This window comes from Aptenodytes patagonicus, chromosome 2 (genome assembly GCF_965638725.1).
Source record: "Aptenodytes patagonicus chromosome 2, bAptPat1.pri.cur, whole genome shotgun sequence".
NCBI classification, from domain to species: Eukaryota; Metazoa; Chordata; class Aves; order Sphenisciformes; family Spheniscidae; genus Aptenodytes; species Aptenodytes patagonicus.
This window is the reverse complement of record NC_134950.1, coordinates 151,453,832-151,475,792: the sequence shown is the minus strand read 5'-3', so window position 1 is coordinate 151,475,792 and position 21,961 is coordinate 151,453,832. Positions and strand designations below refer to the sequence as shown.

The 21,961-nt window shown below is 34.0% G+C and overlaps 1 protein-coding gene across 1 annotated transcript in view; it reads left to right on the top strand.

Annotated features, from left to right (window-relative positions):
• DNAJC1 (DnaJ heat shock protein family (Hsp40) member C1) overlaps window positions 1–21,961 on the top strand; it is a 123,794-nt gene that overhangs the window by 40,725 nt on the left and 61,108 nt on the right. The window contains exons 3-7 of the mRNA XM_076331677.1: window positions 791–837; window positions 7,329–7,494; window positions 8,390–8,487; window positions 9,538–9,631; window positions 19,327–19,417. Of these exons, the coding sequence (XP_076187792.1) occupies window positions 791–837; window positions 7,329–7,494; window positions 8,390–8,487; window positions 9,538–9,631; window positions 19,327–19,417 (496 nt within the window). The remainder of the gene's footprint in view (window positions 1–790; window positions 838–7,328; window positions 7,495–8,389; window positions 8,488–9,537; window positions 9,632–19,326; window positions 19,418–21,961) is intronic.

Here is a 21,961-nt window from a genome sequence, read left to right as displayed (position 1 = left end):
GTTTTAGGGAAAATAGAATCAGAATTTTTTATGATGATGTTGTTTTAGTAAGAACAATGGTACACCTTTGAAATGACTGAGTTGAACACTGAATTACATTTTTCCTGGTGTAGCTAGATTAAAAACAAGTACACTTTTTTGGAATGAATTTGTTGAATAACTCAGATTTAGTATTTACCTGTATATTAAAAATAATTTGAACATAACACTTAGACTTATACTCTTAGGAGGAAAATGTTTTGCACTTTATGTAAGACTTTATAAATAGTCTTTTCAAAAGCAGTAGGGAAAACTTCTGGTCAGTTCTCAATGCAAGTCATATTTAGGCATAATTTAATGAAAATAATTCATTTTAGTTTTTGAATTTTTGCCTTTTGAATCTTTACAGGGTGAAACATGAGACTGTTGTAATTAGCTCTGCCTTCAAAAATACACTTCTGATGACTAAATACAGGCTACTTAATTTCAGTAAGATTTTTAGGATGAAACAAATGATACCTTTTATTTTTAAGGTGTAACTGAGACAAGAGTCAGTTTGACAGATATGAGGAGGGAAAAAACCAAATCTTTTGTACGAGTTGCTTGTCTGTGTATCTGATGACACTTTGTATATGAATATGTCACTGTTTCTTTTGCTTACTGATTTTGCTTCTTAGTGCTGTAGGGAAAAGTGAAAACTAGCAAAGGCCATTAGTTGTGAATGTAAAATATGATACTGCTATTCAAACTTTATAAACTCAATCCTAAAGTAAACTCTTTTGCGTGGTTTTTTTTTCTGTTTTTGTTTTAGTTGGTGGCCATCTATGAGGTTTTAAAGGATGAAGAAAGGAGACAGAGGTGAGTTAATTTGCACAGGTTCTTAAATAAAGTATTCATGCCAGTGATATATTGAAGTCCTATTTGGCTTAATTGTAACTTTTCAGATGATTTTTTGCATAATTTAAGTTTGTAATTCCTATGTAGCTGTTTAATTAAAGATTTTGTGTGGCTTAAAGGGGAAGCTGGTGTATATATTTGTGTGATATCCTGGTTATTCTTCTTTAAAACTAGTATTTGAAAAAACTTTAAAAGCTAGCTGTTATTTGGAGCAATTTTTTTCACACTTAACAATTATATCACTTTTTGTTGAGTTGTGTCAATTATCATTGCTTGCTTTATTAAAGCTGTGGTTGAAAATATAGGCCACTGATTCAACTGTCAGTTGTATCTCATTATATCAATAAAAGGTTTGTTGCATGATATTTAGGGATTATTTCCAGTGTATGTCTTCTTCAACATTTTCTGTTGCTTAGTGCATTGTTTTTTCTTTCAGATGTTTTATCTATAATACTGTAAACTTTGATATGCATAGCATAATTTTTTTTTTTAATAAATTATAGTTGTCCTTGCAGCTTCAGGAGCAGGTCCAGCAGTACCTGAAGGGGATAGGATTAAGAATTGAAAACCTGGGGCTGATCTGCTTTCTGGAAGACTGTTCTGAACTTCTCCCCCCCCCCCCCCTTTTAAGCGGATGACCATTTAAACTAATGATTATCAGGAAAACTGGGGCACTGAACGAGTTTTGCTTTTGGGTTGGAGTTTTGGTAAATCATCCTTCGGCTTACAAGCCTTTAAACAGAGCTTCACAAGACATTTCTTGAAGGGTTTTTGGCTTTGTAGATGTCTTGGCAGGAGTCCAGGTTTTATAGTACAGACTATCTACTTTTTGATAATCCTCTCTTGAAGTGTCATGAAAATGTACTTCATAGGAAGTACTTTTGGAAATTTGTATTTTTTTTTATTTCACCTCTCACAAGACAATTTTGTTGTGAAGTTCTACTCAAGGAAAGTTTAAAAAAAAAATGCTAGTTACATAGTTTTAGACCACTTGAAAAGTGAGTTATCCCCAAAATTTTCCCACCTTTTTGTTTATAACATTATTTACATACACTTTGTGATATTGCCTCTCTGGAACTTAGTTCCAGCATGTAACTTCTAGGAATTCCCTTGCAGCTGTAATAGCAGTATTTTGCATGGAACTGTGATGCAGTAGCTTGTAAAAAAAAATACGTTTTTAAGCCTTGGATACATTATGAATGTGACTAACTTACCCAGCTTGTTTGTGAGAATATTGTTAATTAGTGCAGCACAGTGATTACAAATGAGAAGTTAAAGCAGCAGTAGATTATTCTAGCTTAGATTGATTTCATTGTCAATAACTTATTTTGTACGTAGACAATGTCATATTTTTCTTGCACAGTGTGGATGTATGGTTGATATTGCTTCTATAGTTGATTAAATATAAATATAGTGGATTAAATGGTGTTTACCTTCAGATAATTTTCTGGAAATAATATGCGGAGTTTATAAATAACAAGTAGGGTAGCAGAGCTGTATGGTCTCATTGCTTTGAGAAAACCTTTATTGATCAGATTTATTACACAGTCTAATGATAAACTCTCAGTTGAGCTTGTAAATGGAGGGTGGTCTATCCTGTAAGGCATTGCTGTAGCATGTCTTTAAAACAAGTCTTAAGTAAGTGCTCTAGGAACTGCTCCCCCTGTAATATTTTCTGGTGTAAGGGTTTCTTGCAACTGTACGGCAAAGGAAAGGGGAGAGTCGTTGCTTTTTGGGATCTTCCTACTTTAGATGTTGATATTTGGCTATGCATTGTGTGAGGTGATGGACCTAGTGGAAGAGGCTCGAAGTTTACTGTCATGCCCATGCACTGGGGAGAAGCTATGCTGCACCCTTTGTCTCTCGGCTTATCAACTCAGTAACTCAGTTTTATCCTGAATCCAGAGACACTTATTTGCGTCTGCTGTAACAAGGCTTTCTGCCAGATTTTTTTTTTTTCTTTCCCCTTGGCACTGTGGTAGTTTTTATTTCTAAAGTAACTCAAAGACCTGATGGGATGAGATGGAAATTAGTTCCATTTCTTACAAATTAGTTGGTGAGGAATTCTGGCAGTTTAGCTGGGAATCCCATCACAACTGGACACCTAAATGGTTTGGGGCACGGGATTACACCACCTCGAGAAGAGTGAGCTGCAGGCTTCTGCTTCTGTACAATGAAGTTATCCGTACCTGCCTCTTACTGTTCACCTCAAAGGTGATGTAATCCAGCATTGGTCCTGGTGTGCGTACAGAGAGTGGAACCAGTAAAGGCAAGAATAAGGTCCTGCACTGTATGAGTGAGCGATTAACTTATTTTGAAACAATAAAATTACACCCTTCCTCCATGTCGTGGTGAATGTCAGAGGTGTTAATTGTTTGTGTGCATGTAGAGAAACAGCGTTCTAAAAAGGCAGATCTGTTGGCCAGCTATATGTAATTATTTTTCTAAAACCTTTGTATTTTCATGTTTATCAGTGAATTTTTACTTTAGCTGATGGCAGAAGTCTTTCTTAAAATATTATAGTTCTTCTACTGACAATTATAATACAGGGCTTTATAATTAAAATGTGGTTTGCTTTTTTGAGAAAGTTATATAGTTGCTTGTGAAGTATACTAATATTATTATTAGTACTACAGAATATAGTAATATTACCGTGTCAGTACTTTTTTTCTTACACACTTTGACTGATACAAAATCAAAAGATTCTAATATTCTAACATTAAACATACATGCAGCATTGTTTAATGTAGCAGTGTTTAACATTAAATTAAACATACCTGCAGCAGAACGTAATATTTTGTTTTGTATACACACTGCAGAGTGCGTGAAATTCTACAGAAAAGTTTATCTTTAGGGTATGTAGAGATAGGTTTATTTCCCAAAATACAATTTACTTTAGGGCATTTATTGGTAAATCAACTTGACAATGATAAATTTTATTAGCCTTTGATTATTTTTAATTTATGAAAAAGTAGATAGTTTTAAGCACTTCTATTAATTGTAATTAGGCAAAAATCTTAGCTTTTAATTTCATTGTTTGTTACCATTTTAAGGAGCTTTTTTTACCTACCAGGCCTATCCTCTGTAACAATGTGGGCTTGATTACAGGAAGCATTTGCAAAGGAATCAAGATATACTTGTTTAGAGTAAGAAAGATGTTTATCTTAGCTCTCATTATAATTAAATGTCTGTATTCATAAGTATAAATTGTTCTGCCTGATGTTGTACTGGATGTCTTTGACAGCTTGAGGAAAAAAGGCCCCCAAAATATAAAACGCCAGTGCAGTCTTCCCATAGTTCAGAATAGATTTCATTAATTCAAGGTTATAGTATGTAAACTATAACAGATCTCTGAAATTGTTTGAAATATGAAATGCAGTGGCTCTCTTAAAGGGAAAAGTAAATTATAATTCTATTAAAATAGATGATACTGTAATTAGCTACTACAGCTAATGGATTTTTTTCTTGCAATGTAATTGATTCTACAAAGAGCTCTAAAAAATATTTCATGAAACTTTACAGAAGAATGAAATTTTAATGATCTTGCAATTGGTTACTCGTTAGTACAAGACTAACCAGTCTTGTATAGAATCCTGAGTTTTAAAATAAAGATTCAACTTCAGTTACAAATGGGGGATTTTTTTGTCTTTTTGTTTCTGTACTCATGCTTTGGGTTTTTTTGGCTTGCCGACTGCTACATTTCAGAGACAACTGGCAGGCATACTCATATGTCAAAGATTTGCTGCATTCTGTGTACGTATGTCTGAGGAAAAAATACTGCAGATGTATTTTTCCTTTTCAGCTTGATTTTTTTTTTTTCCTTACATAGAGTAACAATTAATATAGGTTGCCAAAAGAAGAATGCTTTGTAATTAAATTTTGAATGTAGGTCTTGATGCACATGGATTAACTATCTTTCACAGTTAATATAGGTTTCTATAAAGAAATTCTTTCATGAGAAACTTGGTTTTAATTAAACCACATCCTAAATTTGGAAATCAAGATTTAAAAATTATGGGAAGCTTCTGAGTTTCAGTAGGATCATTTTCCAGTTGAAAACCTAAAAATCGCTGATATCTTTATTTTTCAAATACAGAGCTTAATTACTCTTGAAAGCAGTGATTTATCTTTTAACAGTATATATTCTAAAAAGTGGGTTATAATAGAAGCTATCTTCCCTTAAAATGGCCAGTCGTGTGAGCCATAATGCTCATTGATAGTAAAATCAATAGAGCATTGATTCTGAGACTTAATCCTTGGAGACTGTTGTTCAGAACAGCGGACATAGCCTAGTAAATACAGAGTGCTGTTTAAAGTGTTTAATGCAAGAGACTCTGCTGTCTTAATTTATTTTTTCTTAACAGATAATTTATAATAGAACACGGTTGCCAAATGTTAGTTTGCAATCTTGTTTTACGTATTACTATATTGTTACCATTAGCATATATGGACCTTATTTAATCAGTACCCATATTTTCAGTACATCAATTAACAAGTCTTAGTGTGTAAGAGAGGCAAATACTTAATAAATTTATAGTAGTATTAGAAAAAATTCTTTCTTGATACTACGTATATTTCTCTGAAGCTTTCAAAGGAAGAGCATCTTTTGTGAAATCTTATCAACCTAATTTGTTTTAAAAATGGTTTTGTTTCTAAAATATTTTCTTGTATTCTAACAATAAAATGTTTAGCAAATGCATTATTATTTTTAAATGCTAAAACTTCTACTTAATTCTTAAACAAAAAGTTAAGTAGAAGTTTTAGTTTCGAAATAACATCCTAAGCAATTTTTCTGAACAGAGTTTGTGTTAAGGCATCAGTAGTTAATTCGTTCTGACTTACTGGGAAAGGAAAAAATTTATTACTTCAAATTTTACAATAATGGATATTAATCTTAGTATGCTCATAATTGTCATGGAAGATAGAATTTTGTAATATGAATTTTACTTCTGGTATCATTCAGAACACTGCAGAATCCTGAGGTGTTAAGTCTTTTGCATAGAAATAACAGTGCCAATTTGAACAAATGTTTTATCAGAAGTCAGCTTTCCTAGATGCACTGAATTAAAGTATATTTTTTTAATTGAAAACCATTGCCTTTTTTTCTGCTTGAAAAAATGAATTTGCTTGTGGAAATTTTTTTTAGTACATCTCCAAGGTATCAATTTAATAACTATCAAAGTAGCTAGTGCAGTTGTTGCATTTAAATTGATTTACATGTCAAGACTGGCAGTTTAGCAGCTGCGCTATTATTCCTGGATCGGTCAATTTACTTGAGAAAAACCTACTACTGAGTTCTACTGACCTGCATGACAATATAGGCCCTATTTCTATTCCTGTAATTAGGCCTGCGACTAACTCAGAATATTTTTAATTAAAATATTTTGGTCAATGTGTTGCACCAAATTAGGCCTTTCAGTGCAGATTTAATTCTGGAAATGGTGTGATTAGAATATGTAATGAGTTGTGTTCAATTTAAGATTAACAGGTTGTGCATCTTGAACATACAGGTTTTTGAGTCTACTGTAGAGATTTTTGTTTGAAACTTTACTCTGAAAAATTAACAAATAGGAAAATCTGTTTTGCATGTCTGCAGTTTGTTTATTTTTAAATTAATGGTAACATACTGTAAACAAAAGACCCCAGACATACTAAGGTATTTCAAGACATTTGTGCAAAGAAAAGCTGACAAATTGTCATAAAATGGTTTCTGTGCAGTTAGTAGTGTTAGTAAAATTAAACAGTTTTAAAAATAGATTGATTTTGGAGACAGCTTTTCAAATAGAAAATTAAAATTGTCTAGCTGTAGTGAACTTTGTTTTCTAACACCAAAATCAAGCCTTTAACTTAAATTCGTATCTGACACAGAATGGATGTTAAGTCTGGCAGCATTTTTACCTAATGGATATCGTGCTACTAAAGGACAAAACAAAAGCAAAGATACCTCTCCCCTCCCCCCAACACTTGTGCTTTTAATTTGTAAAAGAAAAAAAAGGTTTCTAGTGTTTGAGACTTTAGTTCTTTGCTACCTATTTAGTAGTTTGTGGTTTGTTATTTACTTCTACCATGGAGACCTGCCCACTGATTACTAGGCAGGTAGAACACATTTACATTTCTAGAAGGCTGTTGTTTCAGAATTTAATGAACTGGGGGTGGGGGGGTGTTGCAGGAGCAATCCAATTACACCCCCCCCCCACCCCCCCCAGAAGACTAGATACATTTCCCCAGCGTTTGGTTCTGGATTCTGTTTGTTTCCAGATGCAAGCCTAGCAGCTGACAAAACAAGGCATTGCTCTATTTAAAAAAAAAACCAAAACCAAAACTAAATTATCTTTTGTGTGTGTATTATACAAACAGTCTGTGGATTATCATTTGTTTTGTTTTATAATTGGATGGTTTGGCTTATTTAATTTTTAGCTCTCCATGAAAGCCTGTTGTATTTGCTACTGTAGGTATGATGATGTTCTGATCAATGGACTACCAGATTGGCGACAGCCTGTATTCTACTACAGGCGGGTGAGAAAAATGAGCAATGCTGAGCTGGCATTACTCTTGTTCATTATACTCACAGTGGGTCATTATGCTGTGGTTTGGTCAATCTACCTGGAAAAACAGCTGGTAAGTATTGGTAATAAATCAAACTTGCTTCAATTATTAGTATTGAATTTCCTGCAGAAGTTTGCATATTATAGGGTTCTCTACCGCTTCCCCTGTTTTGAATTTGGATTTTTCATATTCTAAAAGGATTATATTTAAAATGGTGATAATTATAGAGTGAGATATTCAACATATCGGAAATAGTAATCTAAAAACTACTTAGTTTTTCTAGAATTGGTAATAAATAGCAAGAGATGGTTCTTTGGTTTTTAACTGCAAGGAAGAAGAGGAATAAAAACTGTTCTATCATCTATTGACACAGAATCATATGCTACTGTAGTCGCGTCTATGGTTTTCCTAAAAGTTGTTTAAAAATAATCAGTTTTTATTCATTTAAGTCATACTTGCTTTGCCTTTGTTCTTAGATAAATGCTTTTTTGTTTTGGGTTTTTGTTAACAGGATAGGCATTGGTAAGCAGTATAAACCACATTATTTTTTGATTATTTTATTTTCTGTCATATAAAAATCTATTGCACTTAGTAGATGAGAAATAAACCTAAGCATAACTTGAAAAATATTCATACATTAGCATCTATTTACTTTTTTTATTTTCCACTGCATTATTGAAGTTGATGAATGAGAAAGGAGGCAAGTTGAATGCTTTCTCCTCTTAGAAAACTTTGATTGCTATGGAGATACACATGAGTGACAGAACTGGACTTCATGTGTGTTTAAAGACTGGATACCATGGCAACAGTTATTGTTAAGATAGATCATTTTACTTAATCATGTAGGACCCCTAGATACATTTGCATAAATGCTACTCCACTGTTTACCCTTCACAGAAGAGTCCCAGTAACATTTGTGGTTTACATGTTAATGATAACCTGTAACCGTAGTTCTTTCTACATCAAGGATGAACTGCTTAGCAGAAAAAAGAGGGAGAAGAAGAAAAAAACAGGCAGCAGGAGTACAGAGGAAGCCAAACTTGCTGCTCTAGACAAAAATGAAAGGTGGGAAGGAACTCTCGTTTTCCGCATTTTCAGACATTTTATCAGCTACTGGTTTAGTTCTATCATTTTCTCCTTGCATCTTTGAAATATTTTATGAGAAAAATAGCTGTATTTGTAGTAACAGCCATTGCTGATATAAAGTGTGCCAGTGTAGATGTGTTTTCAGGTTTTGATTTGTAAATAAATGTGTGGAGATCAACAACAATTGAAAGATAAAGGCTGAATTAATGGTATCTGGCTTATAGAAGGGTATTATTTCTACAAGTTGATTTTAGAAGATTTTACAACTTTTTCCATCTTTGAAGATTTTTGCCTTTGATTACAATTAACAAATTTCAATTTATTTAAGCTTTAGTTTATTACCATACCAAGCAAGGAGTTCTTACGGGGTTTTTAATGCTTGTCTAATTTAATGCTTTTTATCTGATTAACTTAAAAACAAGTGTGTTGGTAAAGGCTTCTAACACCATTGTTTGTTAAGAAACACATAGGGAAATAGTGACTTTCAGGACACTCCGAAAGATACCACCATTTCTTCTATTGATTCATAAAAAGAAATAAAGGGTTTAAATAGTTCACACAGCAGGGGCATGAACTGGATCAATGCAGGATGGAGATCAGAGACCATTCTGCCTGTCGTCTTTCCTGATGACATCAGTGAGTAATGCTCCAGTGAACTGCAAATGACATTAATTTTTATGTATTGTTTTGTTTATGCTACAGTCTTCATATCTGGTTGTCAGCACTTGTGAACACTTGGTTGAGGCTTGAGGTTTTTTCAGTTCTGTTTTTTTTTTTAAACTGAAGTGATTATGTGGCTTACGAATTTGTTTTCTTGGAAGGAAAGCCCTTTTGAAGAGATGAAAATACAGTGATGATTAGAAGTTAGCTGTTATGTATTTTGAATTAAATATTCAAAATGTATCTTTAATATTGTGTAGTTACACATTTTTATAGGAGTTGACAAGTGCTAATCATCTTTAAGAATAATGGGAAAGTTCTGACTTTGTGTGGCAGTAATGAAAAACTTTCAATTTTATTTGACTGCAGAGTACTGGACAAACCACAATGGCATGACTTACTTCCATGCAAACTAGGAATATGGTTCTGTCTCACTGTGAAAGCTTTACCTCAGCTATTCCAGGTAATAGTAATGATTTTAATTTATATTACTTTATTTTTCTTGATGGTGTTATTATGCATAATCAGATGTGTAGCACTTGTTCTTAAGAATTTTCTGGCTCAAGTGCATACAATACACACACACACACACACACACAGATATATATAGAGATATATAAAAATTACTCTTTGGAGGCAAATTTAATATTGTAAATTCATCAACATGAATATATTTTAAATGGATATTAATCTTAACGTGCTAGGGAATTCAGCAGCGGTTCCTGCTAGGCAAAACTATAAGAATAAATGATGGGAGAGGGATGATATATATACATCTAATTAGGAATAGCAATGTCTTTTAGGTGATCTGTTAACAAAAGTATTTTTATTTCAAATAAACAAATGCTGTGTTTTCAAAGCAAATATTAATATGTCATTTAAATTTGGGGGAACAGTGAAATTACTTTTTCTGACTGAGTGAGGTTGGTTTTTTTGAGTCACTGCATAATGATATAAATTGATACCTGAAATTACTAAGGTAAAGTAACAAAGGTATGGTTGTAATTTATAAACATAAATATGGCAGACTTGCCCACAATTGTGTTTTTTTTAACCTAACACTATGAACTGTAAAATTTAGCTGATACTCATCCAGTGTAAGTATTGTCAGATCAGTTATCAGAATAAACTTTTTTAATATCACATGCTCTTTCTTTTCATTTCCTTTGAATACACCCATTTGTTTTTAATACCCTTGTCACTGCTAATGAATATGGATCAGGGAATGCAAGGTGGATTTTACTTTGGTTTACAGAAATATTGAGTATTAATTCTGAAGTATAAATAGTATAAATGGCATCAGTGTTCAATTTCTGTGTTCAAGCTGGAAAAAGCATGTAATTCATAATTCCTAATCTGTTAGCAAAAGGCTTGTAGAAGTTATAAATGCAATAAAGTCTGGTCTTTCAGCATCCATTTTTATAGCCTTTAACCTTTCCTACGAATAGATGCAAAAGTTAATATCTCTTCCTTTTTTAAAAGTTTCATCAGAACTGTGTGGCTATTTTATTAAAGAAACCTTTCTTTTTGCAAGTTTTAATCAAGCATCATCATTTTTGCTTTAAAATCAACTGTTGTGTCCAAATTAAGCTTTGGTATTCATCCCTCATTGCGGTGAGTCAGATGGAAAAGAATTAAGTTCGGCAATTGCTGTTGCTGCATTTTGAAACTTTCTTCATAATTATAGTTCTTTCCCTTTTGCCTTAATTGCAAAATATTTAAAATATTATAGAATATAGTAAGATTCATGAAGAATTTTAAATTAGGACTTCTTGTTTAAAATTCTCTCTAAGCTGTCATTTTCTCATTTTTATGACTTTAAGGTAGTCTGTTAAGTCAGTATAACGGGTTTCAGATTTTCTGTTCAAAAAGCAGCTCCTATGTCTGCCAGAATAGGCAGAAAAGATGAATACAATGAAAATGATGTTTCATGCTTTGTAGACACCTGGCCAATGCCTCTTGCTGTGAATTTTAAATCCATTAAAATAGTGGTAGTGGGGAAAAGCTATCCAATAACTTGTGGAAAATTGGAGACCAGAAAGCAGGGATTTGGTGGCAGGGGAAGCAGGATGTAGAGGAATTCAGAGCTGGAAGGCTTTGGAGCAAGGAGGAAGCGAAGAGATGGGGTTCTAGGGTAAATTGCCCCATATGTAAATTACACTACGGCTTACCTCCAGGGTTTGTTTTGTTGTTGTTTAAGATGACCTGCCGATTGTGTCAGTTAAAATGCAATAAAATATAAGTAATCTTCAAAATTAAGAATATTCAGGACTTCAGGTACCTGAAATGAATTACTGTAGCTTATTAGTTAACAGTACTTAAAGAAGTATTACCTCTTCTGAAGAGCTTAAGAGCAGCAGTGACCTCATGTTGGAGATGTTTTCTGAAATGACAGTGCAAAAGATACCTTTTATGTTGTAGCTAACTGGACAGAGAGACCTCTGGGCTCTTTTTGAGTTGTATTTAAGGTTTTAGCAAGTTCTGCCTTAGTTGCAATTACCAACATACAGCAAAAAAGTAGCTATACCTACATGATTATATCTTGGTACAGAGATCCTGTTTTGAATATAAGTGCTTTTCTATATTCTACACTAACATAGGCTTGTGATTTCAGAGTATTTCAGGCTTTTAGTATAAGTAGAATCACTAGGGCAGCTATCTGGAAGACAGGACTCCTACAGATATTGAGTAGTGTTACATGTGCTAGTCACGCGTGCAAATTATTTAACAAGGTGTTACAGTGGTTGACATAAGGATGGCTACTACAGATTTTAGTTGTTTATTGAGTTAATCTAAATCATTTCTTTAGCCATTTAAGAGCCAACAAGTTATTTTCAAAGCTAGCTGTCATTCATCTGCAACTAATGCAATTGTAGATTAACTTCTAAAAATGCATCCATATTTAAATGAACCCTGTTTGGGACAGAAAAGGGTAAGAGTTAGCAATACTTATAATTAAATGTTGCTTCTGCCACTGAGTTTTTCAAAGCTCTGTCAGTGAAATACCTGAACTGCTTCCTCAAATTAAGGAAACAAAACCACCTGCCTGTGTACACGAGTTCTTCCTCAAAGGAAACTTTATTAAAAACAAAAAATCCCCCATAAAAGCAAACCAACATAAAAAAAAAAAAACGCAACAAAACAAAAACCACAAGGAGAGGTCAATTTAAACTTTTTGCCACTTCTTGTATTGATTCCTTTTACCTAGCATCCATCTCCCCCCATTAGTTAGTGTGAATATTCACTTACAACAGCTCTGTCTCACAACTCAGGTTGCTGAGCTTCTGCCCATGCCTGGCTCTCATTTATCCAATTGAGTGTCTTTCTCCTACTTCCCCTCCTCCTTCAAAATGTCAGATTTCAGAAGGAGGCACTTAAAATAATTAAGGTGGGCCTTTACTGAAGAAAAATGCTTTGTTTGCATGCCCTTGTGATGGCCTATGCCATTTTATCGTGGTCTGCATTTTATGTCAAGAAACTGGAAGAAAAATGGGTGAGAGGAGGATGAGAGATACTAAAAAGTGATTGTTTTTTTTTAAACTGTTGACAATTGTATTTTGAGAGAGACTACATAGGCTTTTATATCCACACATTTAGTTTAGTTAAATTTGGGGGTGAAAACAGTGTCCTTAAGCTTGTTTGAAGAAGCAAAGGGAAAAGAATACATAAAATGTATCATAAATCAAATATCTGTGGTGTGAAAGAAACATTAAGTGGAGTGTAAATTACATTGACTATTACCAAGTTTAATTCTTATAATGCAGGCTCAAGAAAAAGATAGAAAAAGAATGCAAATTGTTTCTAAGGTCACTTATAGTTTACTCTTTCATGAGGATGACCTGGAAGAAGGCTATATGTTTAAAAAAATAAAGAAAAGGAGAAGGAGGGGGGGATGGGACCAAACAAAACTCAATTAAAATGCTTATTGGAACTGAAAATTGTTCTTACAAAGAAATAAACCAGCTAAATATAGTGTGCAAGAATTTCAGTTCAAATGGTGAATGTAATACAGAATAGACAGTTATGTTAAGTATACTTTTCTTTTGTGGGAGAACAGTCATATGTAAATTGCAGTTTATTCCCAGAACAGCTGGCTAGAGTTTTTTCTTTGGATGTGCAGACATACAACTTAAGAAAAGTCATCTTTCTTAAAAATGTTGTTAATTATTCTTCACAAAATATTTCCTTCAGAAAACTGAAGATAGGAGTGCTAGTGTTTCTGTCAACTAATTTTCTTCCACCTTGATGTGGTGAAGCTTAGCAATGAACGTCTTTATTTTTACATCAACTTCATTAATGCTAGTCAGCACTAGGAAATGTTTTTTATTAGTTAAATTATGAGCCTGCTGTTGTCCTGAGTGTAATGAAGCAGAAAACATTTTTGTTTGTTTCAGACAGAAATGGATTCTTGTTAAGAAAATAAAGTTTCCTGTTATCTTCTATCTATAATAGTGTAGGTGTAGCGCATACACCCTAGCAGTGAACAGTTGGAAGAACTTCTGGTGGCTCACCAGTAACGGGAAGGCAGTTCAAGCTCAATACATAGTTGCACTGGGTATAACCTAGTGAGATTATCAACAAAGCTTTCAATTACAATTGAAACTTTTGTTTATAAAGACCTTTGTGTAGCATGAAGTGAATTAAAACAAAAAGGCCAGTAATTTATTTTTATGTAGACTACCAGATGGTAATTACTGTAGCTGATTTAGTAGCCTGGAATAGATTCAAACTAGTGACCCACAGGTGTTTAATTTCTTGGCATTTTTTCCTCAGGTTTTCTTTTAATCCACGATTACATTTCAACACCTGTTTAGAGATCGTTCAGCTTTGGCCTTAAACGGATTGGCAATGTGTCATTAAACTCAAGAGGCTTTGCCAGCAGGGCATCTCCTTTGGCAAAGTTAGCTTTTAAGCAAGATTTGATTAGGTCAGCAAACATTTGTGTGGGTTGTTTTTGTCTTCACATACGACTTTATATAAAATCATCGTGTGAGATTAAAATAAAATTTATTGCATTTAATAACGTATGCCTTAAAGAGACTTTTTTGAAGGGATTTATTCAAGTCAGTAAGGTTAAATATCTCCTTAATTCCCAGCTTTACAGGGTTTTGACATGTCCCAACTTACTGTACAACACCAATGTTGATATAAGTTGTGGGGAGCAAGCAATTGCAGGATGTGTGGCACGAGTGACTGCCCATTTGCTCTCTTTCCTGCTATTTCGCAGCTGTTGGGAGAACCAAAGTAGGGATGAAGCTCTTGACCCTGAGGTCAATTAGAAGCTTAGAAGCAGGTCAGAGGAGAGTGGATGGTAAAACAAGTATTCTGGTTGTATGCAAGTGAGCAAAAATAATTTGTGTCTAACAGGGTACTGTCTGAGGCTCTGGAGACAAAATGTGCTTTCCTGAATAGTAAAAGTTTTAAGTAAATGTAAGACACTAATGAAATTTGCCTTTAATTGCCTGTTGTTCTGTGGCAGCCAATTTTGTTCTGCTCCTACAAATCACTTACTGTATGTCTGCATATCCCAGCACACGCGTTAGAGAAGTGTAGCTTCAAGAGTAGCTCGCGTGTATGAGGCGATACTGGCTCTCAATGGTACTGTTCTGTTGTGGTATGAGGCTTCACGGGGTGTGAATGGGTCCCAGGGAGGCCTTGCAGCATTGGCCTCAGTTCCCCCTTCTGGCTGCCTTTGTTTCACCAGTGTGGATGTGGAATACCCAGCAGATACTGCATTAGCACAGCCTGCTGCTGGTCACCTGGTGCATCCGAGGCTTGGGAGCCATGCTTCAACTGCCCACAGGCTGTACACGTCTGAAGAGCCCAGCCACACCTGGTATTATTCCAAGGACAAAGCATGATTTTCTGATTATAAAGGAGGAAGTAATGCAATTCCTATTTATTTACTAGTTTGCCTTTGAGTAAACATGTAAAAATGCCAGAGAGAAATATAAATCATAATGTTTAAATTTTTTTTTAACATTATTTCTTACCGTAACACATTGATATTACTAGTTTATAAACCCATCAAAAGAGTGTTTTTGCTGTGGTATAATGGCTGGCATTTTTATTGTGTAGAAATAGTAAATTGAAGGGCAGATGTTGCGGTAATTTTAATTTAACTCCTTTTTCTCTCTCTGTTTTTTGTACAAATTGTACAAGAACACTGTACTCAAAAAGACAAAAAATTAGTTAAAGAACTTCATACAAATATTTCTTTTTAAGTCTATAGATTGATGTAATAAGAATTAATGCAAAGAAAATTATTTCAAGATACTGGTTTTAAGTATGCTTGTGGGAAAGTTTCCTGTTAACTGTAAATTCTGAGGGGATGCATTTTGTTTGTAAGAGTCCCTCACCCAGAGAAGTAAAATATGAAGCTGATTCTGTCACAAAATATGTAATGAAGATTCACATATGGCCAATACAGCAAGTTGTTTCCAATGTTTACCTTATTTCTCCTAATCTCCAGTCTTTCTAAGGTAGACCAAAAAGCCAGGAAGATTAACTGGAGGGGAAAAAAAAAACCCACAAAGCAAACAAACCAATAAAACCTCATCACCTTCCCCAGAAGTCAAGGAGAGGCCGGAGTGGCTGAGTCTTACTCAGAACTGAAGTTTTTAGTTTCAAAATTAGTACAGTTTGAATAAATACTGTATCTGTTGATTTAAAAACAACAAACAAACAAAACAAAACAAAACACCTGAAAATTCCACAAAAAAACCCAACCAAAACCCCCAAACAAACAAAAAACCCCTTAGAAGTCCAGTATCAAGAATTTCTGTATTTCTGCGTAACTCAAGTGCAGCTTTGTCTTGGCTATCTCAAATTTTTTGACAAGAGATGATACTGATACAAAGAGGAACTGACATACAAGAATTTTTCAATATTCCTGGTTCTTAATTTTGGGTAAAATACTGAAAATATATTAATGAAGTGTTTGTCCATAAATTTTATTTTTCTTCCGCAACACTTTTTGAAATTTTTGGTTAAATATGAGGGTAATCACAGGAATTTCCTATACGTGGCAGTTGAAATATAATTTAGAGATATTAATAGCAGAATTTTGTGTTTCTAATACACTCTTTTTTCATTCTGTTCCTTTTTGGAACGTGTACATTTGAAATCATAGTATAATAAACCAGCATACATTATTCTTCATTATTCTTTTTACTTAACTACATGCGTAATACTGCTTTGATGGTGAAGAAAAAAGTAATGTATTTGCGCTGATGTTCTTTTTTGAAAACTTCTCAAACTCCTGCAAATGAGAACAAAATATTTCTGATTAGGTAAGCTGGAGCTTTTAGTTAGAACAGTTCCAAGCTTTGTATTTGTGTGTCTCTTTCCTCTGTCCCTTTCCACCCGCAGAAGGACAAAAATGTTGCTTTTCTTATGTTTATTACCTATTGAAGGTGAAGTATACCTCAGGTATAAAATTTTGATGTTGCACATATTTTGAGCTGTTTGGAAAAAGGTCCTCTAGAAGAAAAATCATTGCTGAATCTTGGGGAAGGAGCATTAGATTGGAAGAGGCGGTATCTATATTGCCAGTGTTTTTAGGGCCCTAAAATGTTTGTATTGAGGCAAAATGACTGCTTAAATGTATCACTTCAGGAAAGTAAAAAATCTGAACATAAATCTATTTTGAAATACTCTTACTACCAAAACTGGATATGCTTGAAAATGAATATTCTTGTTTAGACTGATACTGTTGAAAACTAATGAGGGGTAAATTGAAATGTGCTTATTTATGTTAAGGCAGAAGTTTTCTTCAAAGAACTTCCTATTTTAAACTCTTTTCCAGTGTTTCTTTCATTTTGACTTATAAGGTCTAATACCCATATAGTTTGTGTCTGTGGCTAAAATCTTTACTCAGGTATGTCTTTTAATTTCTCTTTACAACCTGTAGAGCCATTTCTTACGCTTTTGTGGGAAGGATTTGATTTTCAAATCTTCAAAATTCATTTTGATCAAATTTTTTTGTTTTTTTCTTTACTTTATATGTATACATTTTTATGTGTGCTTCAAAATGTGCAGTCTCCCCTTTTTTTTGTGATTATGGTATCAGCCATAACAAACTGTGATTAATAAGATAAAAGTCTAATGTTGCCTTTGTTACCTTGATATTACTCCTTTTGCAGTGATAATCCATTTTATATCTATAAAGCAACAATACTACTAAATTTCATTTACGTGCTTCTGACTAGTTTTCTTTGTTGTTCAGCTATTGTGTCTCATTTTCATCTGAGCCACATTTCCAATTGTTCCGTGATTGACATGCTGGAGAGATTGACAGTTACCCCCTAGTGCCTGCTGTCTGGAGATCCCACAAGCAATAATGGATTTTACACCAGAATTTAGCATCAAATATTGGCTTTCAGTGTCAAATGGGTTAAATTTAAATGCCGGTTAAATGTAGCCATTTTGAAATCATAGCCTTAAACAAAAGCATTTTTTTGGGTATCAGTATATCTGAGTCCTGTGTATGCAACGCAACCCAAACGTCTCAAACTTATAGCTGAAGTTAACCATTACATTTATGACTGTTTCTGTTTCTTAATGATGCATATAGTCCAAATCTGGAGAGTACAAGGAAAGTTTCCATATGTGGTAGGGAATTCATATTTCAGGTAAACCGAAAAGAGAACCAATGCTGATCCTAATTTTGTCATTCAATGTAATAACATAGAAACTGAGTATGTTTCCTCAAAGCTTTCATATCTGCTGTTAATGGTAGTCCTCCTGTACCTACACAGGTTTTTTAGCCCCAATTCTACTAAAACCACCAAAACCCCCCTCTTTCCCATCCCCCCAAACAAAACTGTAAGCATGTGGGATGCTTTCAGACTTGTAAAGGTGAGACGTCTCCAAAACATTACAAAGTTCTGCTCAGAGCTGGATCATGATTGTGTGCTGTGTTGTCCCACCTCCCTCAAGTATCTTTGAAGGGGTAGATGCCAGTATAACGCAAAGAACAACAGTTGTGTCGTAGTATCTTTGCAGGAAGCAATGTTTTTGGATGACTTCTACCATTAGAGGCAGCAATAATGACTGCTTAACTCAGGTTTTATTTTCAAAATTTATTAAGATGTCTTATTTCATTTTTAATGAGACCAGGTTTTGTTCAAATTTATGGGATTATAGTTGAAATTATAAAAATATTTACTGATGTTTTACAATACATTCTACATTAAAATTTAAATCACCCTTTATATGTAAAAAGTGGGACCATTAATAACAAGAATAAAATTATTTTTATCTATAAAGAACTAAAATTAGGTTTATCTAATACTATAATTTTTATTTAATACAATAGATGTTCTGCATGCTTGGAAATTATAAATAATAATTTGTTTATTTCAGCATTTCTATTATAGATTCATTGTTTTTAAGTGAGTATAGAAATCTTTTAAACTGTGAGAGTAAGAAAACTCTCCATACCTCTTATTTCAGCAATCTGGTTGTTCATATTGGAAAGCTTTCAACGCAAATCTATAATTACTAATTCATCAGATTTTGGAAATGTGTAACTTACTGTGAGATTTGTGACAGGACTTCTAGTTTTACGTTTAAATTTGCCAAATAAATTTCAGATTAGAATCTAATCTAATCCTTGGAGAAAAAACTTAATATATATTTTCAACACTTTAATAGCAATGTAGAAGTTGGTTTAAAAAAAAAGGGGATGGGGACGGGACACACGACACAAGTTGGGTTTTGGAACATGCAGTTAGTGTTACCATAGTGAGTTCACCCTAAGAGGACTGCTGCCTAGCAGTTGCCTCTGTTTGTCCCTGTACACACTAGTTAAAAACTTCTCTTTCTTGAACTTCCAGATTGATGATATGAGCAAAGTGGGTACATGGCCTCTTACAAAGCTGTAGGGAGTGATCAGAAATGTTTTTCTAACTATTTTGCTTTTCAGGTTGTCGATGAGCATCATAGCCTATAATATCAATGCTATTACATTTGAACATTTATTACACAAAAATTCTACATTCTAAACAAATACTTTCTATACTGAAAATTACTGTAACTCAAGCAAACGAATATATCTTAAATTTTTTTGCAAGGTTAATTGAGAACTTAAAACAGAGCCATTGCAATAACTTGTTTGTATAAGGATGCTAATGCCATTGCAACATTTTCTTAAAGGATGCCAGACAATTATATATAGAATATAAAGAAACAAAAATGAAGGCGAAAGAAGATGCCCTGGCTAAGGCTGAACTTGAAACACTTCAGAGTGAGTTTTTACCACTGTCTTAATAAACAAAGATGTAATATGATATACCTACTACACAGGATGTATGTGAACAAACATTTTCATAATCTTCTAAAATATGTGCTTTATGTATTTTTGTACTGCTGTTAAATTTAAATAAGCTTTTAATTTTCTGACTGATTTTGCAGTAGGATGCTGGTTTGTTTCTATAGAAGCATAAAACTCAGGTGGTAGCTATATAGTAGCAACAAAAGCATAGTTTGCTAGAAATGTTGCTTTACAAGAGAGGGAAATCTCAAATGTATAGATCTCAAAGTACACATTTTCAGAAGTGACCTCTTGCGTTTTGAGCATTCTTGTATTCTGTCTATAAATGTTTTTTAAAATAATATATTTAATAATTCTTTTGTGCATATTCAGTTGATTTTTATGATAGAAATTGAACATAATTTGAATTTCCAAAAACATGGATGCAGACTTCAGCGATGGATTCGTGCTATTGTTGAAATAAATGCCTTAAAGTCTTTACACTCTTATAAAAGACCAGAGAAGGCAATTAGCATTTCCCTTAATAAAGTATTCAGAATAATTATAGGTGACTTTTCCTTTTCTTCTTTCAGTTATTTGCGTTTGCCAATGATTAAACTTACCCTCTTCTGAAGACAATTTTAAAAGTTTTTTTTGTCTCTGTTTGTATGTGCGTGCTTGCTTTATTTACTGTACTTAAGTGCATGCTTTTAAGTTCCTTTATTCTGACAAGTGCATTGAGTGCCCTGTAATAATTTACTAGCTTTGAGTATGCATAAGCCTTTAGGCACTTAAAAAATACAACTGCATTATTTATATTTATAAAATAGCTTAATTTTGTAAAATCAGCAAAGATATCCAGTTTCAGCGATAATTCCTAACTTATCTGTAGCTGAATCTATTTTGAGAAAATGGATAACATTCAGCACGTCAGCGAGCATCATGGACCCAGGCCAAATCTAGCAAAATAGGGCATTTAATGCTTGTTAGGGAAGCCTGCCATTATGTTTGAGATACCTACCACAAAATGGGCCCTTGAAAAGGGTCTTGACTCGGGTTATTAGAAACTTGTTAAATTGTCAGATAGTAACGTGTTGCCATTGTTCAAAATAGCTGGCATACATTCTTCATTGAAATCTGTGAACTACTGTTTTAAATGGACTGGTTTTTGAAAACAGAAGTGCAAGTGAAAGTATAAAGTCATTAAAATTGTAGTGTGCATGTTCCTGTGTTTCACTGAAAGACCACGTGTGAACTTTTCAGTATTTCTCCTCTGCCAGGTGTCACGTGAGAGTCACTTTTTGTGTGTGTGTGTGTGTTACCTCCAGTAGCAGTGCCCACACGTGAGAGGTGTGGGTTTGGCACACTTCCCTCTCCAGGTCACCCCTGACCTCTGACAGAAGCACTACCCTGTCACCTGTCATGCTGCTGGGTGTGACATGGCGTGTGACCCCCATGTCTGCCAGGTGACCCAGTGTCACTCGCGTGCTCAGGGTCCAGTCCTCACCAGTCTCACTGGTTGGCATCCTGCCCTCCCTCGGTAGACTTGCTGGCAGGGAGCAAGAGGAAGGATTGAGAGTCACCACCTGTAATTAGCAGAGTTTGAAATTTGGCACGGAATTAATTTGGTCAGCCATAGCAGTGCTATCGCTGGGCAGCAGAATGAGCTGTCAGTTAACTTCTTTTAAAAGACATAAGACTCCCAAGAGAAGAACAAGAGATGCATCTATGTTGCTGTAGGCAAAAAAAAAATTATGTAATTTTTTCCTCAAGCTTGTATGCACAGCATCTGTTAAATTTGCTTATTTCATTATATTGTTCTGCATTGTCACTTCACAATTAGCATAGAAAGGTTGCAAATCGCCAAATGTGCATTTTGTTTGCCCCCATTCTCCTTAATTTTAGAGACCATCCATGGAATGTGAGTTCATAATAACAGTTCCATCTACCTAATTGAGTAAATGTATCTCATGCCGATTAACAATAGCTGTTTTACAGTGCTTGTTTTTTCATGACCTAATTGCTAGTTTACCCCCACGTCTGTCTGCTTTCCTTCTGAAATTGTGCAGTATTCTGTAGGCGGTTTGAACTAAAACCAGAGAAGGGTACTGGCTGAGGAAAATATAATTTGCGAAGTAGGAGAGAGAGGACAGTATTGAGATGTCATTCAAGTGCTATATTTGGTAAGGAGTGTGAAAAAGTAATTTCTTGGTAAGTCAATATTATGCACAATTTTGATTTATTTTTCCGGCACTTTTGCAGTGTTTCTTATCACTGCTCAATCCATGCAAAACTGTCATTACTACCTTAGTAAAATATAGCAACTTTACAACTTTACCTTACAAAAATATACCAACTTACAATACAGACCTTATGTTTCTAGGAAATGTGGTTTTGTATGGAATTACAGATAACTGGGTGTTTATGTACAAAAATAGAAATGGTTTGCCTTACATTTTCTGATGCCCTTTTCACATTTAGATACCAGAACACAAAATTTATTTTAAAATGAAAGTGCTTTAATTAATAAACTTTCTG